Below are 26,532 nucleotides of genomic sequence, written 5' to 3'. Positions count from 1 at the left end.
AATGATTTTTTCTGAATATATTTTTTTTCTATAAGTATTGCTTTCACAGGCTTAACCTTTAACAATCATTATGGTAGATTACGATTTGAGAATATGCTCTGCGATGTGAAAGCACGTTTAGAAGAATCCAGAACATTACATAAACGTAGTTTTGAAGTTTGGAATGTTTAAGAAACAGAAGACAAACACCACAATAACGAGTGATTAGACAAACACGGCAAAATAAAACGTAAACAAATGTAAACCTTTCCAGCTATATTCCTTCATTTTTCTGTTTGCCTATTCTGGAATGGTCCGACATATAAATCTTGACCTTTCACCACCGGAAGTAGAAACCCATGATTCAGCTTGCCCGCCATTTTCCCTTGTGATAAGAAGACGATTCAACGCTTTATCTATCCAACAATACCAACATACTGGGAAGACTATTGACGTGTCTTATATGTTGTCTGATTTACCTTTATGTAAATCAGCGCATGCAAAACGTGTTCTCTCCTTTGTTTTGAAATAAGTACATGCAAATTACTAGTACTTACAAAACCGGTTTCATTCACCCTTCATAAAACCGCCATTGACTGTCCTGTTTCTGTCAGTTATGACCCTAAAGCCGTGAGGACCTGTGTCGTCGTGAAAACATCCTGCATTAACTTTGGAGCATCAGCGTATCTCGGTAAGTAAAAAAAGTACTATTAAGTCAAGTTCCGGTTTCCTGGTTATCCACGGCCCTGTGTTATAAAATAGGGTGTTACAAAAAAGAAATATAAACATTACTGCCCGTTCTTTATTTCACAGAATGTGTATATCAAGTCCAGTTTCTGGCATGTAGATTTTTGTAGGAAGTCCAACTAGAGAACGGTTCCAAAATAACAAGTAAGCCACCTTAGCCGATTTAAGGCCTGTGACATCTGGGGGCTGGCTAGGTTAGCAGTTATATGCACGTAACTTTTGATGTATCTATCTATTTTAAAAAAAAAATGGCCAGATGACGGAAATAACAAATATTTAGAACATAAAAAAAAATCAATCTCATATATCTTGGGGTTAAAAATAAATATTTTGTTAAAAAAATTCTGCTGTTCATTGATCTGTGAATTCTCCGGCGGGGGCAGGGACTTTAACCTTGAATTTTTAGGACATAGGAGTTAATTATAAACGAAATTAATATGACGATATCGTGTTTATATGGGGCCAAAACATTAAAAACAGTTCGAACATGTTCGGACGGTACCATTTTGCAGTTTCCACTGGAGTCCTTTTTTGTTAATAACCTCTACTTATGTCAGTATTTGATGGATATTTGATCAATATTTGTACCGTTATTATTCATAAGTCGTATCAAAAGTATTTAGTATGCCAAATATTTAGTAAATTCCTATCTAACGTTATATTGTACCCGATTGGACCATTCTGAAAACGTCACGGTCTCGCAAGGTTACGTGCGGTCACTGAGCGGTTCGAAATTCATGTTCGACAGAAGTTGTCACACGCCTTAAACTGCCTGATGTCGTCACGTTAAGGCGAATCTCACTAATTGCAAGAGATCTGATATAATGCTAAACAGACCAAGCCATGTATGCGTAGATGTCGAATAATAGATCATTACGTCTGCATGGAAGATTGGCATGATGTTCACACATTGAACTTTAAGGGAACACACGAGTTTCGTCACTATCCGCAGAGATCAAATAAATTATGTTTAACGTTACATTTCAACTTTCTTTCTAGTATTTTTGCTATGCCCCCTATGCAAGCTATAGTACAGGCTTGTCCCTCAAATGTTTCATATATGCAATATATGCAAATAAGAATATCCGATCCATACTATCTTTTGTTCTGTACTGAGATCCCCTAGACCGGTTTGATGGCTAGAACAAGAAGTTTCCAAGGGGTCGGACCCATTTCATGTTAAGATGCATTTGTTAGACTAAATACTATTATACAATATACAAGTTTGTTCACACTCGTACACAAATATATGCCATAAATCTATGCCATTAAATCTACGATGCTGATTTGTTCCAACAGGATCTGAAGTTTAATCAACATGGCGACCAGAGCTGTATCTTACCTGAAGCAAGAAGATGGAGGGAATGGACAAGATAGAGATTCTCCTTATACCCACCGGTGTATCGAGTACAGTAAGACGTTTCGTTACCAGGGTGATCTGAAGAGACACTTGCGGATTCACACTGGTGAGAAACCGTACCGATGTGAGGAGTGCAACAAGCCATTCACTACGTCTGGTGAGCTGAAGAGACACACGAGAACTCACACTGGTGAGAGACCACACAGGTGTAAACAATGTGGCAAAAGCTTCATTTCATCCTGTAACCTGAGGAGTCACATGCTGACTCACACTGGGGAAAAACTGTACGTGTGTGAAAATTGCAACAAAGGCTTCAGATGTTTAGCCCAGCTGAAAAGTCACATGCGGACTCACACAGGGGAAAAACCTTACAAGTGTGAGGAGTGCAGTAGGCAGTTTACTAACTTGAGCGATCTGAGGAAACACATGCGAACTCACACTGGTGAGAAACCCTACATATGTGAGGAATGCAGCAGGCAGTTCAGTCGACTGTTTGCTCTTAAGAGACATATACAGAAGACTCATACTGGTGAGAAACCACATGTGTGAAATAAATGCAGTAGAATCTTGTTGCAGACTAATCAGAGCCTTTTGTGGTAGGTTTAACGAAGAGGCAAATATCTGATATTGGAATCTGAAGTTAAACTGTATAATTGTGAGGAGTGCAGCCTATCAGCTCTCTAGTGGGAGTCATTTGGTTGAATGTGAATATTATTACTGATTACCTGCTTGTTGTTCTCAATGCTACATTATATGTTTATTTTCCTTGATTACCAATCCAATATCCATGATCTGCGCGCAGTTTCCTATTTGCTTACATATTATGTTGATGTATTGACAGGATCCGTGGTATTTATTTTCCTTTAAGTATGTTTTTCTGTTCTTCTCATAATGTTCAAATGCAATAAAAGATAAATAAAAAAAGTTTAAATACCATTGCCATCCACTTTGACACAACTAATGTAGCAGTGTTTATCTAAGTTCAGCCTTGTTATCATTAGTCTAATTCAAGTCACCAAGGTGTTCTATTATTGACGTGTCACATATCGTCATTTGACTCACAACACCTAACCAGCTAAATGTTTATTGAAACATCTTGGCCTTCGGCCAGCTTTTTTAAAAGCTTGTTTTTTGCTTCACAATCGATGATTCACAACTTCTGCAACGCCATGAAATTTGGCAAAGCCGAGTGAATGGCAGTTAGTTATCCCGAAACATGCTTCATTCTGCACATGACAAACAAACGAACCCCATATGTAATAAGCTATCACTAAAATCGATTAACGCCGCTATGTTAAAACAGATCGATAAGTTCGATTAAGGGTGATCATTTCATAGCTTACCAAACAAAAATGCAATAACGTTTCGAGTTTAAGCGACTTTTCGTACTGTGTCCACGTTCTCTACGGCTAAACAAGGTATTGCCCTATCCCCTCCCTTACAACCAAAATATCTTTACTATTATTTTCAATTTTTTTTGTTTCACTTGGGTGATCAGGATAAAACTTTTAATTTTATAACCGGGAACACTGAACCACGATTGAGCCTGCCCACCATTTTCACCTGCGACAGAAATATCATTTTTCTACATCTAATCCGCTTTTGAAGACGATCCATTGCTCAATCGATACAACAATAAGATCCATATATTGGTAAGACCATTATTGTTTATATGTTAAGAATTGAGCCGACGTAATACGACAGCATAGAAAGAAGCTGAACAATAGCCACAAAAACTTATTGGTATTTTCTACTTCTTTTCATGTAGTCTGATCTGACCACATGCAAATCAGTGCATCTCACATTATACTTCCTTTTGTTGCATGGTCAACATAACCCATCGAACCGGTTTTATTTACCCACTTGGTCATTACATAAACTCGTCATTGTCCATTCTGTTTCTGTCAGTTCTGACTCTAAAGCCGTGAGCATCTGTGTTGCCGTGAAAACACCGTGCAGTCCGTTGGAGTTTTGTATTTCGGTAAGTACTAGACTGTTTATGACTGCATTTACCGGTACTTACTTATTTAATTGTGCCATGGCCATATAAGGCCTGTAATCTTATAGACTAGAATCTAATCGTAATCTGAGGTAAACACCGCCAAGAGCGAGTGCTTTGTGGCAACCTGTATATCATGTTATTTCATCCAGGTTGCAGTTAATGCCGGGTAGATTTTGGAATAAAAAGATGTGTTCTTTTAGCAGTTGTGAACGTTTCATTTTGTCCTATCTTTTCTTAGTCCTGTATTACCTTTCTCAGAGCCAAGTCAAATCAGATTTTCTGATGAGGAAGAAAACATCGTTCACAGACAAATTCTCGCTTTCAAGTCATGTAACACAACGCGTTTTTTTTGCTTCTTCCATGCAAAGATTCTCTGTGCTATGTTCAAAGTTCAATGTCCTTTTAGATTTCAATATATCATCATAAGGATAATTGAAATGTTGTATTTTTCTTACAGCTATTCCCTCACCATGGAAAGCAGTGCCAAAGAGAATTCGGACAAGTCGGGAGAAGGTTCGATACACATGGATCAACAGTATGGAGTTGACCCGAGTGAAAACTGTGACAAGCTCAAAGTAGAGAAACAATACACATGTGAGGAGTGTAATAGGCACTTCATAGGCCAGGCAATCTGAAGAGACATATGCAGATTCACACTGGTGAGAAGCCGCACGTGTGTGAGAAGTGCAACAGACAGTTTAGTGAGCTGGTTACTCTAAAGAAACACATCCGAACTCACACAGGTGAGAAACCGTACATATGCGTTGAGTGCTCCCGACAATTTCGTATACTGGACGGGCTGAAGTTACACATGCGGACTCACACTGGTGAGAGGCCCTACCGGTGTGAGAAGTGTAGCAAGCAATTTTCTGGACTTGGTAATCTGAAGGCACATATAAGAATTCACACGGGCGAGAAACCGTACAAGTGAAAAGAGTGCGGCATGCAGTTCAGCCTACAGGGTCCCTTGACGGCGCACATGCGGACACATACAGGGGAGAGACCGTACGGGTGTGGAGAGTGTGGCAAGCAGTTCATAGCAAAGACAAATCTAAATAGTCACATGCGAACTCACACAGGTGAAAAACCGTACAGGTGTGATGAGTGCAACAAGCAGTTTACTGTGCTCTCCGGCCTGAAGATACACGTTCGGACTCACATTGGTGAGAGACTGTAGAAAATGGAGGAATAGTTTAAAAGCTTTCAAACTAGTGGGTAAAGATTGCAACAAGTGGCTCAATGTAGCAATGGTTGTTTTAAATGCCAGCTTTTTAACGTGGATCTAACAGTTTATTAATGTGACCTCTCTTGTATCGAATTTGACATTTAGGAAATACACACGACTAAAACCTGTAAAAATACGCTAAAGGATTACTGGATCACAATATATACATTACTTGCATGAATCATATTTTAATGTTTAGAACTCGGGCACAGTCTAGTACGAAATGCGACTATGGGATGTAAAACATTTGGACAATAGTGACAGGTAGATACACAACAAGACACTGCTCATTTGATGTAAATTCGTCGTTGTTTGTACGTTGTCTTTGTGAACTTCTTTTCTGTTCTAGTTACTGGAGTTGTATTTGTAACTTTGTACATGGTATCAATCACCGCCAATATGTTAGGTCATTACCGTTTGCTGACCATAGAACTGCTTGGTATTATCTGAAATAGTCACCGAAGTTCCAATGGCATCGTGTAAACTATGCGCATGTGACTTATTGTTAAATATCGTTATTTGCGAAGTTGTCCTCTTTTTCCTTAGTATGCTGTCTCAGGTTGCCGGATCTACATTAGTATTGTTACAAGACAATGTGTCCTAGAAAAAATACTTTTTGATGTTCTTGTATATTATACGCCATTCTTAAATTAGTTAACAGTACTCAACATTTCAGTTTGTCAGTAAATCACGACAATTTATCTTTTGTTGTCTTGCATACGTTTTTTTTTCTGAACGATCGTAATGTTTTCTATAAGTCTTGCTTTTCATCCTTTAACAATGGCAGATTTTGATTTGAGAATTGATGGCTGCGGGATGTGAAAACGCACTTAGAGGCTACAAGAATCCAAAACATTACATGAACTATGCAAATTCACACCTCTCGAGGTATTATGGTTCCGCCATTTTTGCTTTCTCTGCAGCTGGGCCTGGGGTAGTCAGGCATATAAACTTTGACCTTTCACCACCGGAAGTAAAAAAAAAACATAATTCTGCTTGCCCACCATTCTTCTTCTTTTTTTCTAAGAAGATTTTGGACACGCTTCAAAGCTTTATCGATCAAACAACAATACCTACCAACTGGTAAGACCATTGACGTGTCTCAAGTCTTGTCTGTCCTTTTATGCAACTTAACACATGCAAAACAGTCGTTCTCCCCTTTGTTTTGAAATCAAGTATTGTACATGTACAACCTACAAAACCGGTTTTATCCACCCAGGCAATCTCAATATAAAACAGTCATTGACTGCTCTGTTTTTGTCAGTTCCGACCCTGAAGCCGTGAGGATCCGTGTCGTCGTGAAAAAATAACCCTGCAGGACTTTGGAGCATCAGCGAATCTCGGTTAGTACAAAAAGCACTTTTTATAGATGCCGGTTTCATGATTATGGCCCTGTGTAATAAACCAGGGTGTGACAGTAAAGATATGAAACATGTACCTGTCCGTTGTTATTCACGCAGCATATGTATTCAAAATCGAGTAAGTAGCATGCAGGTGGATTTTGGCCAACAAGAAACCGATTCCAAAAAATTATAAGCAAGCCGCCGTTGTTATAAGCGGATCTCACTAATTGCAAGAGATCTGCTTTGCTAAGATTTTGTCACAGTGACTGCTAAACAGACCAAGTGTTGATTCTTCAGTGTTAGCAATCACCATGTAGCCATTTATTTGTAGATGTCTAGTAACATGTGTCTGCATGGGAGACTGGCAGGATTTTTTACTTCGCTTTTTTGACAGACAAGGACGACGTGGCACTGCACTCAAATTTTCCATAACTTATTTCAAAAGTGCCGTGTACATGTTGGGGGTTGATATTGAAAAAATTACAAATATGTACCATTCCCATATCTGTAGGTGCGTATTTCAGCAAAAACTGCACTTTTGCGAAATGGTACCTCCCCCTAATACAAGTTATAAAACTTTTTTTTCCACACAAATCTATGCAATTAAATCTACGATGCTAAATTCTTCTTGCAGGATCTGGAGTTTGATCAACATGGCAGCCAGAACTGTATCTCATCTAAATCAAGTGGATGGAGAGACTGGGAATGGACTAAATTTTCCGCGTGCCCACCAGTGTACCGAGTGCAGCAAGGAGTTTCGTTACCGGAGTGAACTGAAGAGACACATAATGACTCACACCGGCGAGAAACCATACAGATGTGAGGAGTGCAACAGGCGGTTTCTTAGGCTGAGCACTCTGAAGATACACATGCTGACACACACTGGAGAGAAACCGTACATGTGTGGGGAGTGCAACAAAGGGTTTACTAAGCTGTTTGATCTCAAAACACACATCCGGACTCACACAGGGGAAAAACCGCACTGTTGTGGGGAGTGTAGCAAACAGTTTAGTACCCCATCAAATCTAAAGAGACACATGCGGACTCACACTGGTGAGAAACCGTACAAGTGCGAGGCGTGCAGTCGACAGTTCAGTGTGCTTGGTTCCCTAAAAATACATATGAGAACTCACACAGGTGAGAAACCGTTTAGTTGTGAGGAGTGCAGAAAGCAGTTTATTGAACTGTCTAGCATGAAGAGACACATGCGGACTCACACCGGTGAGAAACCGTACAGATGTGAGGAATGTAGCAAACAATTCACTACGTTGTCTAATCTGAAGGTACATATGCGGACTCACACTGGTTACAGACCGCGTGTGTGAAAAATATAAAGCAGAAGCTTGTGACAGACTACCGAGAAACCCCTTTGTATCTGAGAAGAGTAAAGGAAGTTCATGTTACGATCAATCCATGAAACATTCAATGTATTATTGAATAGGCTAGCTGGTGCGACCTCATGTACATGTAGTAGCCATAAGGTTAGATGTTTGGTTGATCAGTGACGTTAACAAGGTAATATCACATGTTGGTTACTGTGAGGAAGTAGATATCTTTGTCTTATTTTAAAGAGTCAGTACATTTGCTTGTTCTTGCTCCGTGGCAAATCAATCGTGTTAAAACTCTGCACCTATTCTTTTTTAGTACAGATATCGCACACTCTTATTGTTAATTGAGTTTGAACATCTATATAGTCTAATTGTACGCGTCCTTTTATTCAAAGAATTCGTAGATAATCTTTGCAACCAATGTGCACGGTTTCCTTTACACGTTTCATGTTTGGCTTCCCCTTTGTAAATCATCGTTAGTAGAATTTTTTTTCTATTTGTTGATTTGTTGGAGTTATTTGTCAATTTGCGGTAGGTTTGATAAAGAACTGTTACAGTAACAATAAAAGTTTTACTGGTTATATAAGACTTTTGCATGACCTTGTATTGGTTAACTGGGTTTCTCTGTTTTAGCTACCGAAGCTTTACTTGTTACTTTATGTTTGACTAATCACTATAGAGCGTTTAGTCTTAAAATTAGTTGTAGCAAACATGTCATAGATGCATTAAGATGTTCCTAGGCAGTGTTCATCATCGTAGTGCATTGTGAGATGCCGGAAATTTGTTAACTTACCACATTTCGGTTTCGTCAGTAGATGAAGACATGCAATGTGTTGTTGCAATAAACTTGAACGTAGTTTTAGATTGTTAACTGGCATTTGTTATCGTTATTTTGTCGAGCTGCATTCGTGGTTGTCTTATTTGCGAATCAACGCATGTAGCATGCCAGTGTTGTTTGTTTTTGTTTCACAATCAATCAATAATTCACAACTCCCGGAAGATTTATTCACGTTCACTGTTCAACTTGCTTTTTATACCGTTCCCAAAGGTCTCTATGCTCGCCATTGTCATATCCTTACCCTCACAGGCAAGATACTGCGAGTCTTATGCAGATTCACCCATTTCAGGTTTTACTTGGGGTAATCAGGAATGTAGAATTTGACCTTTGGCCACCGGAAGTAATAGACCTTGATTGTGTTTGCCCGCCATTTTCACAAGTGACAGGAATATTATTTTTCTTCATCAAAGACGGTTTGGGAGACGATCCAACTATCTATTGATACAACAAAAATACCAATACATTCGGTAAGACCTTAATTGATTATTTACCTTTTGATACTAACACGACAGCAAGTCGAGTTAACGCTCATTAGTACTTTTATTACAACGTGAGATTGTTTTTTTTTTTAAATTGTTTTTATTGATTTTCCAATAACAAAAACAGAAAAACAACAGAAAACACACACACACACACATGTATGGCACATAGTCAAATAAACCATCGCAAAATTAACATCATAATCTGTATGAAAACCTTATAGAGCAAATCAACAAGAAATACATAAATATTTAGCTTAACAAAGCTTTTGAATCAAACAAGAAAGAAAGAGGTAACAAGTTACCTTCAAAATAACATTGCTTGTGGTAACAGACTCAATCAAATAAAGATAACATTGATCCTTAATCAAATCAAATATTTCCTAAGAAAACTCATAACAAATAAAGGATCACAACAAAGGAAAAACATGATAACTTGGTGGCTGTTTGACAATCTTAAAACTAACTATGCAAAGTTTCCAAGATAAAATTTACCCCATTTTCCTATATGTTTCTGTGTATTCCCCCCTCTCTTTGCTATTATGTATTCTAACTTACAGACATCGGCAACAAAGGAGATAAAGGAAGACAATCTAAGTACAGAATGACGGTTTCTAAAGATGCAGATTTTACCTAACACAATGAACAAATTGGATAGGACTGTACAGTGTTTACTCAAATTACCAAAAATTATACTAAATGTTGTCATGTTTAGATAGGTTCCCATATGATTAACAAACCAGTTGTTTACTTGAGTCCAAAAGGCTGATACAATATGACAGTCAGAGAACAGGTGTATAACCGTTTCTTCCTCTTCTTTACACAAACTACAAAGTGGTGAGTCTACTAGTCCCCATGTGTATAATTTTTGATTTGATGCTAAGAATTTGAATAATAATTTATATTGAAATATACGAGTCTTCGAATCTATACTTATCTTATATATTAAGTTATACACCTGTTGCCAGGGTATTGGGGTGTTAAAATAGTCTTCCCATGAATACTGAATGTTAAAAGAAGGTTCCCATAATTTAGCTTCGGACATGAAAAAGAAATAAAGGGCCTTATTAACCTTTCTGTTTTTAAGCCATTTTATATTTCTACAGAAAGGGATACAGACCTGTAGATTTGGGGACTCTTGTCTAAGTAAGTTTTTCCACTGAGAAGGGATGGCCGAGATTAATTGATCATATTGTAATGCGGAACAAACATCATCTCCAAATTTCAACACAAAATTTTCAAAAGATAAAGTTCTATTTGCTGAGTCTAAAATATCATTGATGAAGAATACTCCCCTATTATGAAATATAGTGTTAAAGAAGGGTTTGTCCCCAATACATATATACGAATTTAAACCCAAAAGTTGCTGTTTGATTTCCACTGCATTCTCAGGAGGTCGTAATTGGAATTTCAACTAATATTGTATAACTTGACAAAAAAATGTACTAATCACTTTTTTCCCCAACAAATCTTCAAAGTTTTGAGGTTTAAGCTGCACAAAGGGAAGGAAATTCGTCCTTAGAATCGGACTCGACATAAACAACACTTTTGAACAAAACCAGTTTTTATTCAAATACAATTTTGGCATCCAAGATGCTTTTATAGTTCGATCTACAGCTAGAAGATTTCGGAGCTTGAGTCCACCTTGTTCTTGGATATTGTAAATGGTTTTTCTTTTAACTCTCTCTGGGCCACTTCCCCATAAGAACTTGAAGATTTTTTTTTCGTATTGTTTAAAGAAAGTGGCAGGTGGGGTTGGAAGTGAATTAAATAAATATAGAAATTGGGAGACTATTAGTGTGTTCACTAGGGTTACTTTCCCAAAAAGGGACAGTGCTTTCCCTTTCCAGGGCTGTAATATTCTATCCATTTTTACAAGTTTTCGATCAAAGTTGATTGATACAAGTTCTGAAAAGTTTTGTGGAATGTGTATACCTAAAATGTCGAACGGACCATCTGTCCACTGTATGGGCCATGCACACGGTAAGACAAAGTCTGACCCCTTAAGAGAGCCTATACGTACTACTTTACATTTTTCGAAATTTGCTACTAAACCAGATAACAGTGCAAAGCCTTCTAAGTCTCTTATCACCGCATAAACGGTTGCAAGTTTCGGAGCCAAAGGAAAATTTGCATCGTCCGCAAACTGTGAAATTTTAGTTTCGATACCATGAGTTATTAGACCTTCTATTTCGATATTATTTCTAGTTTTGTTTGATAAAACTTCTAGTCCTAAAATGAAGAGATAAGGGGATAGGGGACAGCCTTGCCGGACCCCGCGAACCAGAGGGAATGCTCTGGATATATATCCATAGTTGATAACTTTACTCGAAATATCTTGATATAACACATTTATCCATTGTATCAATGATCTTCCAAAGCCAACATAATCTAGTACTTTCAAAATGAAATCCCTTCTAATCTTGTCAAAGGCCTTCTCGAAATCTGCAATAAAGAGTAACCCTGGTTTTTCATGTGTGTCATAAAATTCCATAATTTCCAGTATTCTTCTTATACTATCCCCAATATTTCTCCCTTGCAAAAAACCTGTTTGGTCATATGAAATCAAATGTGGCATACTATTTTTCATGCGCAGGCCGATACATTTCGATAATATTCGAACATCACAGTTTAATAAAGTTAGTGGACGCCAATTTTTTAGATTTGTGGGTTCTTTGTCCTGTCCTGTGGCATCCTGTTTCAGTAATAATGAAATTAGTCCGACTTTTTGAGTTTCAGAAAGATGGCCTGAGCGAAATGCATAATTAAATGTATCTAGCATGGGTTGTTTAAGAATATTGTAAAATGTTGTATAGAAATCAATTGGTAGTCCATCTAATCCGGGTGATCTCCCGGCCGAAAAGGACGAAATTGCTTCTTTAAGCTCTCTTTCTGTTATTAAGCCTTCACAACTCTCCCGTTGCTCTTCAGATAAGCTAACAGGTACTGGCTTAGGAAAAAAAGTTTCAAACATATTGCTATCTAGAGGTGTCGGAGGTTCTTCAAAAGAATAAAGACCGGAGAAAAATTTCACTTGTTCATTTAAAATTTCTTGTGGATCTGTTTTTTCAATACCATCTGAGGTAATAACTTTTGTCATGTTTTTTCTAGCTTGATTTCTCTCAACTAGATTCATGAAAAGTTTTGAACATTTTTCACCATGTTCCATCCACTTGGCCTTCTGACTTACAATCAAGTTGTTTGTTTTTGTTTGATAAAGCAATTCTAATTCACGTTTCTTTTTTTGCAGGTTTTGGAAGACATCATTGTCAAATAAGCGGTCTAAACTCTCTTGTAGTTCGTCTATCTCTCTAATGAGCGATTGTTCTTTATTTCTACTTTGCTTAAATTTCCACGAGGAGAACTTAATCGTATGCCCGCGCACGGCGCATTTAAATGAGTCCCACAAAATATGCGGATCAGTGGACTCCTTGTTAAATTCAAAATATTCTTTAATAAAAGTAGATGTTTCGTTAATAAATTCTGGGCATTTCAAGAGTTCTAGGTTCAGTCTCCAAAAACCTGGGCCTCGTGGTATATTTGAAGTGATTAAAGATATGCCAATCAAGGAATGGTCCGATCTCATGCTCTCCGCAATGACCACTTTATCTATAGACGAAGTTAATGAAAAAGAAGTTAAAAAGTAGTCTATGCGGCTGGCCTGAGATCGGCGTCGCCAAGTATAACGTGTCGTTCTCGGGTTTTTATATCTATAAATATCAATTAAATCTAGGTTAGCACATAGCGAATTGATAGCTTGAAGACAATTAGGGTGATAGTTCGAGTTCTGTCTTCCAGTCCTATCAATTCGAGTATCCAAAACTGTATTAAAATCCCCTGTAATTATAATATGTTTGGCAGAGGTTGAACAATTTTGTAATTTAGTTTCGAGATTGAAGAAGAATGATGGGTCGTCTATATTGGGAGCATAAACATTGGCCAAACAAAAACGTAGTGAGTTTATAGTAATGTCCACTACCATCCATCTACCCGAGTCATCGCTGAGAGTTTGATGGATGGTATATGGAAAATGTTTTCTGAATAATATCATCACACCTCTACTGTTGCTTGCACCATTGTTAAACAAAATCGACGCCCCCCAATTTGTTTTCCATTCTTCTTCATTCTTTTGAGTGCAATGCGTCTCTTGAAGACACACAATGTCATATGATTTGTCTTGTAACCACGTGAATACCTCTATTCTCTTTTTTCGGTCGCCCAAACCGTTGCAGTTGTAGCTGCCGATATTAACTTTTAATAACCCCATGTCTGAAATTGTTGAGGTACACATGAATCATAGTTTAAACTGAAGCCGGAGGGGGCGTCCGAAAAAAAAAAGTAGAACATACAATAAAATATAAACAAATCTTTGACTCAACTTGAGAAGTTGGGTTTTCAGGCAGTGTATACCAAAGTATATATATATGGTTAAAAGCAATAACATAAGGAAAGACGAAGGACCATGTGCCATACAAAGAACAAAAAAAACAGTGTCTACATATCATCAGATTCCCGCCATTACAAGTGACAGGTGAAGAAAATGTAGACATCACAAACAAGAAGACGAGAAAAACATAAGTTGAACAATGATAGTTAACAGAAATCAAATACAACAACATTTCTTTCTTAACGCCGGTTGAATAGTTCACAAGAAACAGTGACATAAGAAAACATAGTTTCCTATAGTGAAGATTCTTGTGGTCTGGCGGCATTCCAGCTCGTGTCTTATTTGCTCCGTTAATGACAATTAATATTTCATTTTTCCACAACAATTCATTTCATTTTCGAACTCAAAAATAACATAACATAACATAATCTTAGTTTTGGTATAACTCCAGAAAAATAAACTCGAAGTAACATAAAAAACGTTATCACACTGGTATAGCTCCAACAAACTCAGCAAGAACAAGTATAGGAGTGGATCCAGTACAAAACTCAGGATAACATAACATAAATTCAAAGTAACATAACAGGATCATCACTCCACAACTAAGTGATCAAATTGGAACTACCAGGTGTGATTTCTGTGTACAGGTAGTGACCAAACGAACGCAGCGGATTGGCTAGGGGCAAACCCACTCTTGATTAATTTGAATACGAAACACCACGAGAATGCGGAATCATTATACAGGTGTTCCATTTTGGCTTGCACGTGCGAGCATATAAACAAAATTCCAGAATCATGGGCGCTGCATATTTGGCACTACCGGTGACATTCAACAACAAGTACAAGAACTTATGATTAACCAGTCATTCGGAAAATCACTGAGTCGTTATCAATTCAACAATAAAGACATCAGAATCTCGAAGAGGCTGAGAAGGTTGTTTAATAACCACTGTCACAGAAACATGTCAAATGTGTCAATTCATCGTCACATATCAGGTAGACTTCCCCTTCTTGTTGGACAAAACGATATCTACTGCATCAATACGTTTTTTTTCCTGCCCGTTTACCAGTAGCACAGCATATGTTGCCCTCGGGGGCACCCAAATCGACACTCTAGCCATCGTACCTTTTGTGTTCGCTGCAGCAGCCTCCCGATCCGGCACATTCGGTAAGACCTTAATTGATTATTTACCTTTTGATACTAACACGACAGCAAGTCGAGTTAACGCTCATTAGTACTTTTATTACAACGTGAGATTGTTAACGAAGCCCCCCTCCCCACACATGTTGAAATACCCAGCATCCAGTCAGACCAAGGAGGTTATTATAACCTTGTTTTCTGGATGATTGTATTTTTTTGCCCTCACAAGTTTACACAACAGCAGATGATTTAAGCACTGCGTCATGTTTGATGAATAAAAGAAGGCACTACGCTGATGGTTGAAAACACCAACATGACAGACCAGAAAAACCTCCCCGGATGCTTCATTCCGCCATTTTTTGGTCCCAATGAAGTAATTAGGTATGTAACCCTTGACCTGATATCACCGGAAGTAATGACTGGTGATTGAGATTGTCCGCCATTTTCACAAGTGACAGCAAGCAACACCATACGACGATTTTGAGGACGATTTAATTACTTTACCAAAAAACAATACCAAGAACACATTGGTAAGACAATTTTCCTGACTCGTTTATAAAAAGACGACTGTCACAGCAAGACGCATACTGATTATGCTAGGGTCACATTTCCAATCCGGGGCCCGGCCGGGCAGTCTTTGTGAACGAAAAGTATGATATAAAAGCCAATAAAAACGCGAAACGTACCCACAATTATATAAGAGCATAACTTGTGCAAATTTAATAACATACATTTTGATTTCTTCGTTTCCGCCAGCAGCCCGGCCGGGCCCCGGTTAGGGAATGTGACCCTAGCATAACTGTATAAAGATTCATCTACTGTACTTTGAGATTGTTTAATTGAAAAAGCCCTCCCCCTGGGCTTTTATATACCCTGCTATTCTGAAGATGGTGGTGGCGATTACATCCTGCCAAACCAGTGAGGTTTGATTATGAAAATGTAGAACGATATTGCAAGCACATAGAAAGAACCAGACTTTTTTTCCATGTTGACCCGACCAATCAAATTGCCATTTGCCATTCCTTATTTGCATTTTGTCTGATCCCTCACATGCAAATTAGCACATGTAAGTGGGTACTTCCCTTTGTTTCACGATCAAGAAAAACCAGCCGAACCGGTTTTATCCACCCACTGAGTCACTATAAACTTACAGACTTCTTTATTTACGTCAGTATCGACACTGAAGCCGTGAGCATCTGTTCAGTTCAAATAATCATCTGAGACGTCGTGGAATTACCGTGCAGACCGTTGGAGTGTTACATCTCGGTAAGTACTGTCTATAACCATATAAAACTGCGTCTTAATCGATGACTGTGTAGAACCTGTGATTATGTAAACTTAGAATCTAAGAAAAGCAAGTAAGGACTCGCAAAAGCAAGTCCCAGACCAAAGCACAGTTTTGTAATTCATAATCTTTTCAGCATTTGTCATTAAAACGTTCTACCCAATGCAAATTCAAAATCAGACTACAACTTCTTTACCTTCGACAAACTTCATCATCCTATGTTTAAATTTTTTCTATACAGATATATTCGCTGTCATAATGGAAAACAGCGCTGACATCAAGCAGTATGCAAATGAGACGTCAGAGAATTCGGGAGAACCTTCGACACATATCGATGAGCAGTACAAAGCTCGTGAGAATGAAAAGAGTGACAAGTACAAAGTGGAGAAACGGTACAGGTGTGTTAAATGCAACAAGTCGTTCAGTCGACTGGGTACCCTGAATAGACATTTGAAGACGCACACGGATAAGAAACCGCACATGTGTGAGCAGTGCAACAAGCAGTTCTATAGTGCGGGCAATCTAAAGAGACACATGCTGACTCACACTGGTGAGAAACCGTACATGTGCGGGCAATGCAACTGGAGGTTCATTCAGGTGGAAAATCTAAGGAGACACATCCGGACTCACACAGGGGAGAAACCGTACATGTGTGATGAGTGCAGCAAGCAGTTCAGTGCACTGTCAAATCTGAAGAGACACATGCGGACTCACACTGGTGAGAAACCGTACAAGTGCGAGGCGTGCAGTCGGCAGTTCAGGGAGTTTGTGTCTCTGACAATACACATAAGAACCCACACAGGTGAGAAACCATATAGTTGTGAGGAGTGCAGAAAGCAGTTTATTGAGCTGTCCAATTTGAAGAGACACATGCGGATTCACATCGTACAAGTGCGAGGAGTGCAGTCGGCAGTTCAGTGAACTTGATTCTCTAACAGTACACATAAGAACCCACACAGGTGAGAAACCGTACAGTTGTGAGGAGTGCAGCAAGCAGTTTATTGAGCTATCCGGCCTGAAGAGACACATGCGGACTAAAAAAAAGACACTAAATTAAAAAAAGCCTCTCTACGCTCTAGTACGCTAAATTATGGAGTGATCGGCAACGCTCTATTAAAACGGCCGATTACGCTCTACGTACATTTGTAAAAGGGGCATGCAGGCCCTCATATACGTTATCAAATCAATGCATCAGTGTGTTTTTAGTCAACTTTCACATCTTAGTTTGGTCAATAAATGAAGATGCGTAATGTGTTGTCGTCTTTCTTATCTTGGCGATAAATTAAAAGTGAAAATTAGAACATTACTAACAACGCTCATATTATATTCGGACATCTTTGCTTGGACCGGGGTAATCAGAAATGTAACCCTTGACCTTTCACCGCCGGAACTACATGTACTAATCCGTAATTGAGATTTACAGACATTTTTGCGACTAAAGGGATTTCCATCGATTTACATGGTTAATGAATTGAATATGTTTGATATCAGGTTATAGCAGTCTATATCTTTGTGAAAATGAGCTTCAATTGCCGGCTGGTTCTCTTTTAAAGACCAATTTTATATGACGCCCAGCGGAAGTCACTATACTGCAGCCGCTGGTAGTAGGGGAGACACCACAGTTACAATGTATGCCAACAATGCATGTAACCCAATGGGGAAGTGAAGAAAAGGATGGTGTCATTATCTAAGGAATAAAAATATCAGACCACAAAAACTCGCCTTCGAATGATAACCTGCTATGTCAACTGTCATCAGACTTATTCAGACAAATTCTATTCGACTAGTCCCCGAATCAGACCCCTGGATTGATCCTATAGGCTTCAAACACCCAGTTCAAGGCCATCCAACAATATCAGGGGGAGTGCCAAAACCCCCAATTAAGATAGAGACAGACTATCCATTTTAACCAATTCAACGAATACAGAGTCAATCCTACCACAGCCTATACTGCCTAGATTTTACACAAATATCCCACCAAAAAAGGATGTCCCATCATGGTTTTTACAACTAACTGTTGCGTCTCTCCAGGAACCATATTTAGGTGCAAATTCAAGCTATCGAAACTAACATCAAACTCAGTGTATATAAAAACTCAACATATGCACAGAATGATATTGTACTTCTAGCATATAGAAAGAATCATCGAAGCAGTCTCATTTTCTTTCATGTCCACACATTTTTTGGGCATTTGGCAAACCTTTTCTCTTTTTTTTCTATAATGTACAGGTTGTCTGATATTTCGTCATGCAAATAAGTGAATTGCGAACTTCAACACATTTTGTCTATCATGCAACACATCATTAAAACATAAAAACATATCTCTGAAATGTCGATATACCATACATCATGAATACACGGTTCTACGAAGAGAACGCGCTTTGATTTTCAAAGTGACAGATCAGACAAAGTTAACTGTTTAAATTCATAAAGACGCGGGTCGCAGATCAGACAACTCGCGATCGTTGCATTCGTGAAAGATCCCTTGTCGCGTTCTTTGGTTGTTCAAAGACAATGTCTTTTGGAACTATAGCGTGTGGAAGATAACTTACCTTGGCCTTAAAAAGGCAGTTCCAGGGGGAATCATTCATTCGATTCAGTCATGGCGCCATGCGTTGTTTGCGAAAGGACTGTGACGACACGAAAGCAGGCTCTGCAATGGCTCAGTAATCAAGAGGGATAATGGCTACAAACGGGGAGACAACAACCACGATCGCCCACCGGTGGTGAATTGCGAGACGAATATCAAGGTACAAAATGTAATGGTTTTGAAAAAGAATTCGTATTCAACAGATAATTCACTGTTCGATCATCATCATCATCATCATCATCATCATCATCATCATCATCATCAGTCGACATGCTTTCGCTACGACGGGGTTATACCGCCCCTTACGAGGTGACATACCCTTTCGTTAGCTCTTATCTAGTACAAGACGAGGATGCGCCAGTTCTCCCGTCCCGGGCGTATGGTTGATACGAGACTGGTGGGTCACCAGGCCTCCATCCGGGTGATTTGTAGTGAATCACCACCTCCAGACAAAAGGATTTGGACCATCGCACACAGGGACATGTCCCTACTCTTTACGAAAGGTGTGGTGGGTTCTTTTACGTGCCCCGGGTGCGACTCTCTCCATACACGGGACCTCTATTTATCTTCCTATCGAGTCACTGTCCAATCACTGTTAGAATTAACACAGGTTACCCATTTTGAAATAATTAACACAGTTGATATATATATTTTTTTTTTGGTTTCAGATTCAAGCAGAGGTGCGCCAGAAAGCAATGGCTGACGTCTCCAAGTCGGCACAAACAATTGTCAAAGAGACAATGTTGGCCAACGTGGACGAAACCAAACCCAATCCGGAGCTGCCCAAAATATCAAATCTGGTGAGTTTTATTGATGTTTATGTCAGTATTTTACCCATTGACTAATTATGCTAATGATATTAAATCTGTAAGCATTTTGCCTATCCAGTCAAGTTTTCCATATTATTGTCAAGGCAATTCAATCTAATTCTCTCTTCTTTTATGCTTTTAGATACGTATGGCCAACCGAAGCAGGGAAAAGCTGCGACCGTACATGTGTGATGAGTGCACCATGCACTTCAAAGAGCTATCACATCTAAAGAAACACATGCGGACTCACACAGAGAAAAAACATTAGAATTGTAAGGCTTACAGCAAGCAGAACGTTTGGACGTTCCACGGTCATTTCGTTTGATGGCGTTGGTACACTAGGGACATTAAGTGACATATTGTAACACACTTTTTCCCGTTTTCGTATCAATAGTTACTCTATATTACATTGAATGAGAATGGTATCCAAAATAGCAAATCTAACTTCATGGCACTGTTGATTATTTCTGGACTGTAATTATAAATCAGTACGTAAGAAAACTGCCTGCGTGTTAGAAAGACGAGCAAAGTCTCCTCAAGTAAAAGTCTCGTCCGATACTACAGTTTTTTAGGAGTTACATCGGGATCATTGTACACGTTGCAATACGTTCAGCAATAAAGTTGATATTCGTACAAATATGCAAATATTCGTACAGATTTGAATACATCCTTGAGTCATCCTTGAATACATCATCAAACAACCTGGCTCAAGCAAAAAGCAATCCAATCAAAGTTTCTACTAAAGATGAAAGCAATGCATTACTTTGATAAAACCGCTAGCTTTGAGTCCGTTCGTAGTGCTATAATGAGAACTATGCACTGTAATATTTTTCTGCTAACAATTTTACTCAGATTCCTTTGTCTTAAAACAAATATTTTGCAGATTATGTCGTCTACTCAACACCTCAGCGTAATTGAAAATTCAACAACTTTTTATCAGAAAATAAATCAGATTATACGCGTATTAAAGGCCCACAACAAAAACATATTGTGTACATCGATCTACCGATGCATCTGCTTCTTGATGCACACAGTCACAGTGCAACCAGTGTTGAATTCATGGAGTATACATGGTTTCAAACTAATACGGTAAGAAAAGAGTTTATTGAAAACGACGATGGGTCAATCTTTCAATGTTTCACACTCGCCATTCTTATGATAACTTCGATATTGATATCAAGTTGGCCAAAATTACGGATTAATAGATGGAAACATCTAAAAAAGACATCATTGTATTTTATTCGTGGGTCGTGGGACGTTACAGAGACAACAATTGAAGTTGAGTAAACAGCAGACCTGGCCAGTCTTGAAAGATTACTCAAATGGGTTTGAATGAAACAGCAACCAAATCAAGCTGTCCGGGCAGATGAAAGTAGCGTGTTACTTTCATAACATTGCTTTTTTTCTAATCAAAGCAATATTACGAGAACAACAATGCTACTTTTTCTTTAATTTGTTTCATGACTATTCTGATATTGAGCATGTTTTCAGTTCTGCCGTAAAAATATTGCATAGTATATTGACTATACAGCTTGCAAGGCACATGATTACGTAACGTTATTCTTGTAAGCTGAAGAATATGAAATAACAATGATCAAAATGTAACTCTATTTTCTTATTCAGCTCGTGATTGGTCCATCTAGCTTGGGGTGTGTAATTTGTCACGTGTTTTTAGATTAGTCTCATTCTCACAATTTAACTCAATTTTATTATTCAGCTCGTGATTGGTCCATCTAGCTTGGGGTGTGTAATTTGTCACGTGTTGTTAGATTAGTCTCATGCTATTCAAACCGACACACATTTGATCCTTTTTTATGCATAAACATAAACACATAAGAACAGTGCGCACATCCTGGTAAAGTCAGTTCAGGTAAAGACGCAACGCATGTGGTATATCTAGGCAAACCAAGGCATGTCTAATTGTTTTTATTATTTCTTTTTACTTAATCATTTCTGATATGTTGTAAATCTGCCATGAAATGTAGCTTTAACTGTCAATTTTCTGCGCCCGATAAATAAAGGTTATAATTCTGTCCTCTTTACTGTAGATCTGGGAACAGAACGTCGAGTTAGATATACTGCGTAGACTGTACCTTGTGCATAAATGCTGTAATCCAGCTAGATTTGAAATGTAAATTCTTAGAAACTGACACATATTAAGTACCGACACATTTTGTTAAGTTCTTAAGTTCTTATCCGTGTTTAAAAAAAAAAAGGTGAACAATTGAGTGAAGGTCGCTCGACTCATGTTTCATATATTTTGTGAACCTATACAAGATTTTAAACATTTTCGTTTTCATGTCCTTTGATAAACATTATGTTTAGTTTTTCCTGGTCAGAGAAGTTAGGTAGAGAGATACATATCAGGACAGAGATCCTTGCCGAAGTTTGTAGATTTGAATATATTTCCTTAAAAACTGGACTATTAAGATCCATTGTTTGACAAATTTAGGATTTTTAAATGGGAGACATCCCTAACATATTCCCAGCATCTTGATTGTTATCTATGTCGACAGAGACTCATATCTCGCTATCTTTACTGGTAGAATAGGCGATTCGGCCAAGCATCGCAATCTCTACCATGGCATGATATACATAAACATAATATGTATATGTTATAAGTTTACATCTAGCAAGCTATAGTCTCCGGCAATTCAATTCTTTCTTTCTTAGTCTGCTTGATATAAGAACGAAACTGCCAAGACGGGTCCAACTAAAAATCTGTAGTCCCCCAAAGGCAGTTTTTTCCATGCGTATGGTAAAAAGTGTTAACTTGTTGTTTTATGTTTTTAAACTAAAAGCAGGGATACGGCGTTTGAATCGAAATCCCAAATAGAGTCTTAATCTGTATACGTGACCATACCATGTAACGTTAGTGAAATGAGTCAATACATTTAAAAGTATAACATTTTCGCATTTTGTTCTGAGGAGAAATGGCGGCTACCGACGACAGCGAACCGCACCCTGGTCCACCTGAGCCTCGTTATCTGACCATAGGGGACCACGAAGTGGACTGTCCGCAGCTTGAAGAGGAGTCTGCTTACGACCAACCAGAGGATGTTTACGGGTACAAAGCTCCCGAGGAAGTAAGCTTTGCTTACAAGGCTAAAGGTACGTTTGAAGATACACTTTCAAATTAGGGACCAGCGATTGCTTCTCTTTTTTTCCAACCATTACTAGACTTACCCGGCATTTACCAGCATTGGTACATCCCGATTTTCGTGCAGTGGCATTTGCCAAACAATATAAGTTGGCAAAGGTATGCGATCATGGTACGTTTAAAATCAGTGGTTTTCAGGGGAAAACGGATTAATACTTTTGGCTATGTTGTGTGGTCACTCGACTAATGTTTCATATATTTTGTGAACCTATACAAGATTTTAAACATTTCGGTTTTTTTAGGTCCATATCATTAAAGTACATGTATAACTATTTGTGCACACATCCAGACAATTCTTTTAATTTGAATATTGCATAAAAGATTAATGCATGTGACGGCCTTATATAACCTTTGCATGTCCTTGGAGCTTGGTAGCGCTACTTACATATTATGTGTCTACATGTAACGTTTTTGTATAACTGCATGTATTTCTTTATGTACGTTCATATATGTATGTAGAGCACCTTGCATTCCCAAAGGAAATTTTAGATTTCTTCTATGATATATTCCAAGATGTACCAGATGTTTAAGTGTCCCATCATGGAATTGGACGAATCTAAAAACCTTCCTGATTAATTATCAAACATAGATTTGAATCTCCCGTAGAGTTTGGTTATACGAACGAGTGACAGATTTCCATGATATTGGGCATGCAGGTAGCTGAGACAGCGATTTAAAAAATTAGTCCTCATCCGATCGACACATTTTTGCGACGAATCTGGCCGTATGGGGTCATAACAGACCCCATTTTGTTTTGCTCATAAATTCATTTCTGATGGTCCTATTTGTAATTAGTGTAGATATACTGATTAAATAATCTATGGAGAATATTTTGTCAAGTGCTGGTGTCAATGATTAATGCTCATTATCTTAGAATACTGATAGCATAAGAGTGTTATTGAATAAGAAATATTATCATTATGTGAAAAAATGATTATTTTTTTGATTATAATTATCTGCCTCTAAGATACTTTCTGTTGGCAATTTTTTTGTTTTCTGTTGATATATTTTTCATTTAATCTATCAGGGATATTATGACACATTTTAGTGTAAAAAATGATATAAATTTGTCTCATTATCATAATTTATGCGAAATGAGTAAAAACACATTTCACACTTAAATGCTACGCACAGTTTTTCTTTAAAGTTGGTCTCCAATTTTTCTACACAACAATTACTTGCTGTTACAATAACAATGATAACAAGTTTATGTTATCGGAGAGGAATTTATTTTATATTACGTAATAAACAATACAAAACCATCTGGGGTCCGTTTGGACGACAGCTGACATCACGCAAACTTTAGAGTATAACTCCTACTAAAATGGGCCAATCTCAGTAAAACATTCTCAGTAGTTGTAAGACATGCACACAAACGAACTCATGAAAGGAAATTTTTTTTCCGACGAAAAATGGAACACATCAATACACGCCTGGGGTCTAAATGGACCCCATACGGTCGGACGAGGCTAAAATGCTAATTATGCACATTTGGACTAAATGCATGGTAAGATTATATACTTCCAGTGTTTTAACCACAAAAGAGCTTTACCCTCAAACACTCCAACGTTGTCCTTCTGGTATTTTGTATAGATTATGATAATGAGCTGGAATTATTTACACCGAAACATGCCAAAACATTTCTCCTACATCGATGGAGCAATGTACGGACAATGATTAGCGAAAAAAAAGTGGAAATAGAGATTTTACTGAACAAAATATTTTATGGGTCAGCTTTGACCCCGTTCGGTCATTTTAGTCGCAAAAAAGTTCGGGTGTTGAAGGTTAATGATGATGATGATCTTCATTTTCACGTTGTTGCACACATAGGCTAAACTCGGTAGTTTCATTATTGATAGGAAACATTTACGTATAATTACTTATAGCATTTATAATCAGTGGGAGAAACAAAGCAAAACAAACTAAAGCTATGCTACAATAAATCTTCCGTTTAGAAAACAGTCAAACATGTTAATGCATGCAACACATGTACAATATGACAAGGGGAATATCAACAGATACCAATTATGCAAATAATGGCATAATCTACATAATTCATGCTAAAGTGCTAACTTTCCTTGTGACCGATGTAGGTTAGTTAAAGTTCAGCATCACCACGCATGGATTATGCAAATGTTAAAGGAACCAAAACCTTGCCCTGGGGAAGTCGTAAAGGGAGTGCTCCTACTGTGAACTGCCCAGCAGGTTGAGGGCTGGATTAATCCCCCATAACCACATAAATTCATAAAAGGATTAGATGTCTGCCAGCCTGGAACAATAGCAGGGACAGATTACCATAATAACTGTCAGAGAATTCAAACTTTTTTCTGTACTGGTTTTTCTATGAACAGTATCAAACCATGCAGAATGACCCAGATATCTATCAAAAAGTCACATAATCCAAGGAAATTTCAATCAGATAAGATCCCTTGGATAATCAAGACAATGCTATCTACAACTTTCAGTTTGGGGGAAGCCAACCTTGTTCAAATTTTCAAACTTTCAAATCGACCCTGTCAACGTTGTGTTAGAGTGTCTAAATGGATATAAATTTCCAATGTCTTCCCAACATTAGCCTAGGTTGTGTGTCTAGAAATATGACTTGGGATTTTTTGCGTCTTCTTGTTGTTGTAACCAGCATAGAAAAGGGCTCTGTAGAACAGTACATATAACTGCTAGCCAATGTCTCAAACTAAATTGCAAGCCAGTGTTGTCATTACTTTATTTCTTGGCTAACTGTCCTTCAAGCTAACTTCTTTACGTGTAGCCATACTTCAAATTCTTATATGTTATCTATAGAATTCAAACATGACTTGAAGAGTAACTTGTACATGGTAAACTTTCTCAGCCAGGCCTCCACTGATGTGCACTGTACGGCTGCCAGACGCATACTGAAGGCTATAGTTTACATTATCCCGTATTTATATAGTTTTACTGGGGTCTTTAAGGCCTTATCATCCATGGTGAAATGTAAACATAGAACTCTGCCAAAGAGAAGGCCTTTAACTCATCAAAAATAATGTCAATTTGGAAGAGATGACAATGAATTAAAAAAGATTTCGCTGATCACAGTCTTTTTGCATATTCAATGAGAAAATATAAGGCAAAAAAATTACAAAAGCTCTAAATATATCATGTATGAGGTCACCAAACTCTTGATATCTTCTTAGTGCGCGTCATTGACATGTGGGCTAATGTGACATCTAGTAGAGTGATAGTGCCTGCACTGGGTTGTGTGGTGCTGGTGATGGCGTCTGTTCTCACCGCTACAATCCTGGCGACCCTTTTCGGACTTGAAAGAAAGGTAGGTCGGAAGTCATCATTTGAAGGAGTCATAAACTCCAGAGGGGGGAATTATTTGCCAATAGATAATAATTTTAGGAAGTAAAAATGAATACTTATCACAGTATAACGTTGGGTAACATAAATTCGCGGGGTACTTAAATTCGGGATTTTCGAAAACGGGGTGTTTAGGGATATGTGCTAGATGCAACATCAGTAATACCGCTAGAAATGCAAACTTGACAGACTAACGCATTCAGAACACTGTCTAAAAGGTTCGATAACCATGCATTCGAAGTTGGCTACGTCAAAAACTCTCCGTTCCTTATTGTCACAGTCTGAGGGCTTCGTGGGAGAATTATATGTACATAGTTGTTCGCTGGTAATTTATAAGACAAATGTCACATCCGCTTCCCGCTAAACACAATTATTTACAATACAACTTATTAGAATCTCTTTTGCTAACCTACAACTGGACTCTAAGTGTGATTAATCATCAAAACGCCTCTTTGTTGCTACAACCAATGGCTACGGCGCTACGGTGAATTTTCCCGCCGCCATATTCGTTACCCAGAAT

The 26,532-nt window shown here is 38.1% G+C and overlaps 2 protein-coding genes and 1 pseudogene across 2 annotated transcripts in view; all 3 read left to right on the top strand.

Moving 5' to 3' along the window:
* The first annotated feature begins 560 nt into the window (after positions 1–560).
* LOC136442002 (zinc finger protein 91-like) lies at positions 561–17,364 on the top strand (annotated as a pseudogene).
* LOC136441410 (zinc finger protein 436-like) overlaps positions 3,961–26,532 on the top strand; it is a 410,847-nt gene continuing 388,275 nt past the window's right edge. Inside the window, exon 1 of the mRNA XM_066437692.1 lies at positions 3,961–4,067. The gene's annotated coding sequence lies outside the window, so the exon portion shown is untranslated. The remainder of the gene's footprint in view (positions 4,068–26,532) is intronic.
* On the top strand, positions 18,939–20,160 carry LOC136441423 (uncharacterized). Its single transcript, XM_066437707.1, has 3 exons — positions 18,939–19,013; positions 19,373–19,504; positions 19,656–20,160. The coding sequence occupies exons 1-3, from the start codon at positions 18,975–18,977 to the stop codon at positions 19,779–19,781; spliced, it is 297 nt and encodes a 98-aa protein (XP_066293804.1). The 5' UTR covers positions 18,939–18,974; the 3' UTR covers positions 19,782–20,160.

The sequence above is a fragment of the Branchiostoma lanceolatum genome, chromosome 9 (assembly GCF_035083965.1).
Source record: "Branchiostoma lanceolatum isolate klBraLanc5 chromosome 9, klBraLanc5.hap2, whole genome shotgun sequence".
NCBI lineage: Eukaryota > Metazoa > Chordata > Leptocardii > Amphioxiformes > Branchiostomatidae > Branchiostoma > Branchiostoma lanceolatum.
This window is presented reverse-complemented; position numbering and strand designations above follow the sequence as displayed.

Coding starts and splice junctions, on each gene's coding strand:
- LOC136441423 (XM_066437707.1), top strand. CDS start 18,975: ATGCTTTCGCTACGACGGGGTTATACCGCCCCTTACGAG. Junction 19,014..19,372: donor GTTATACCGCCCCTTACGAG/GTGACATACCCT, acceptor TTTTGGTTTCAG/ATTCAAGCAGAGGTGCGCCA. Junction 19,505..19,655: donor TGCCCAAAATATCAAATCTG/GTGAGTTTTATT, acceptor TTATGCTTTTAG/ATACGTATGGCCAACCGAAG.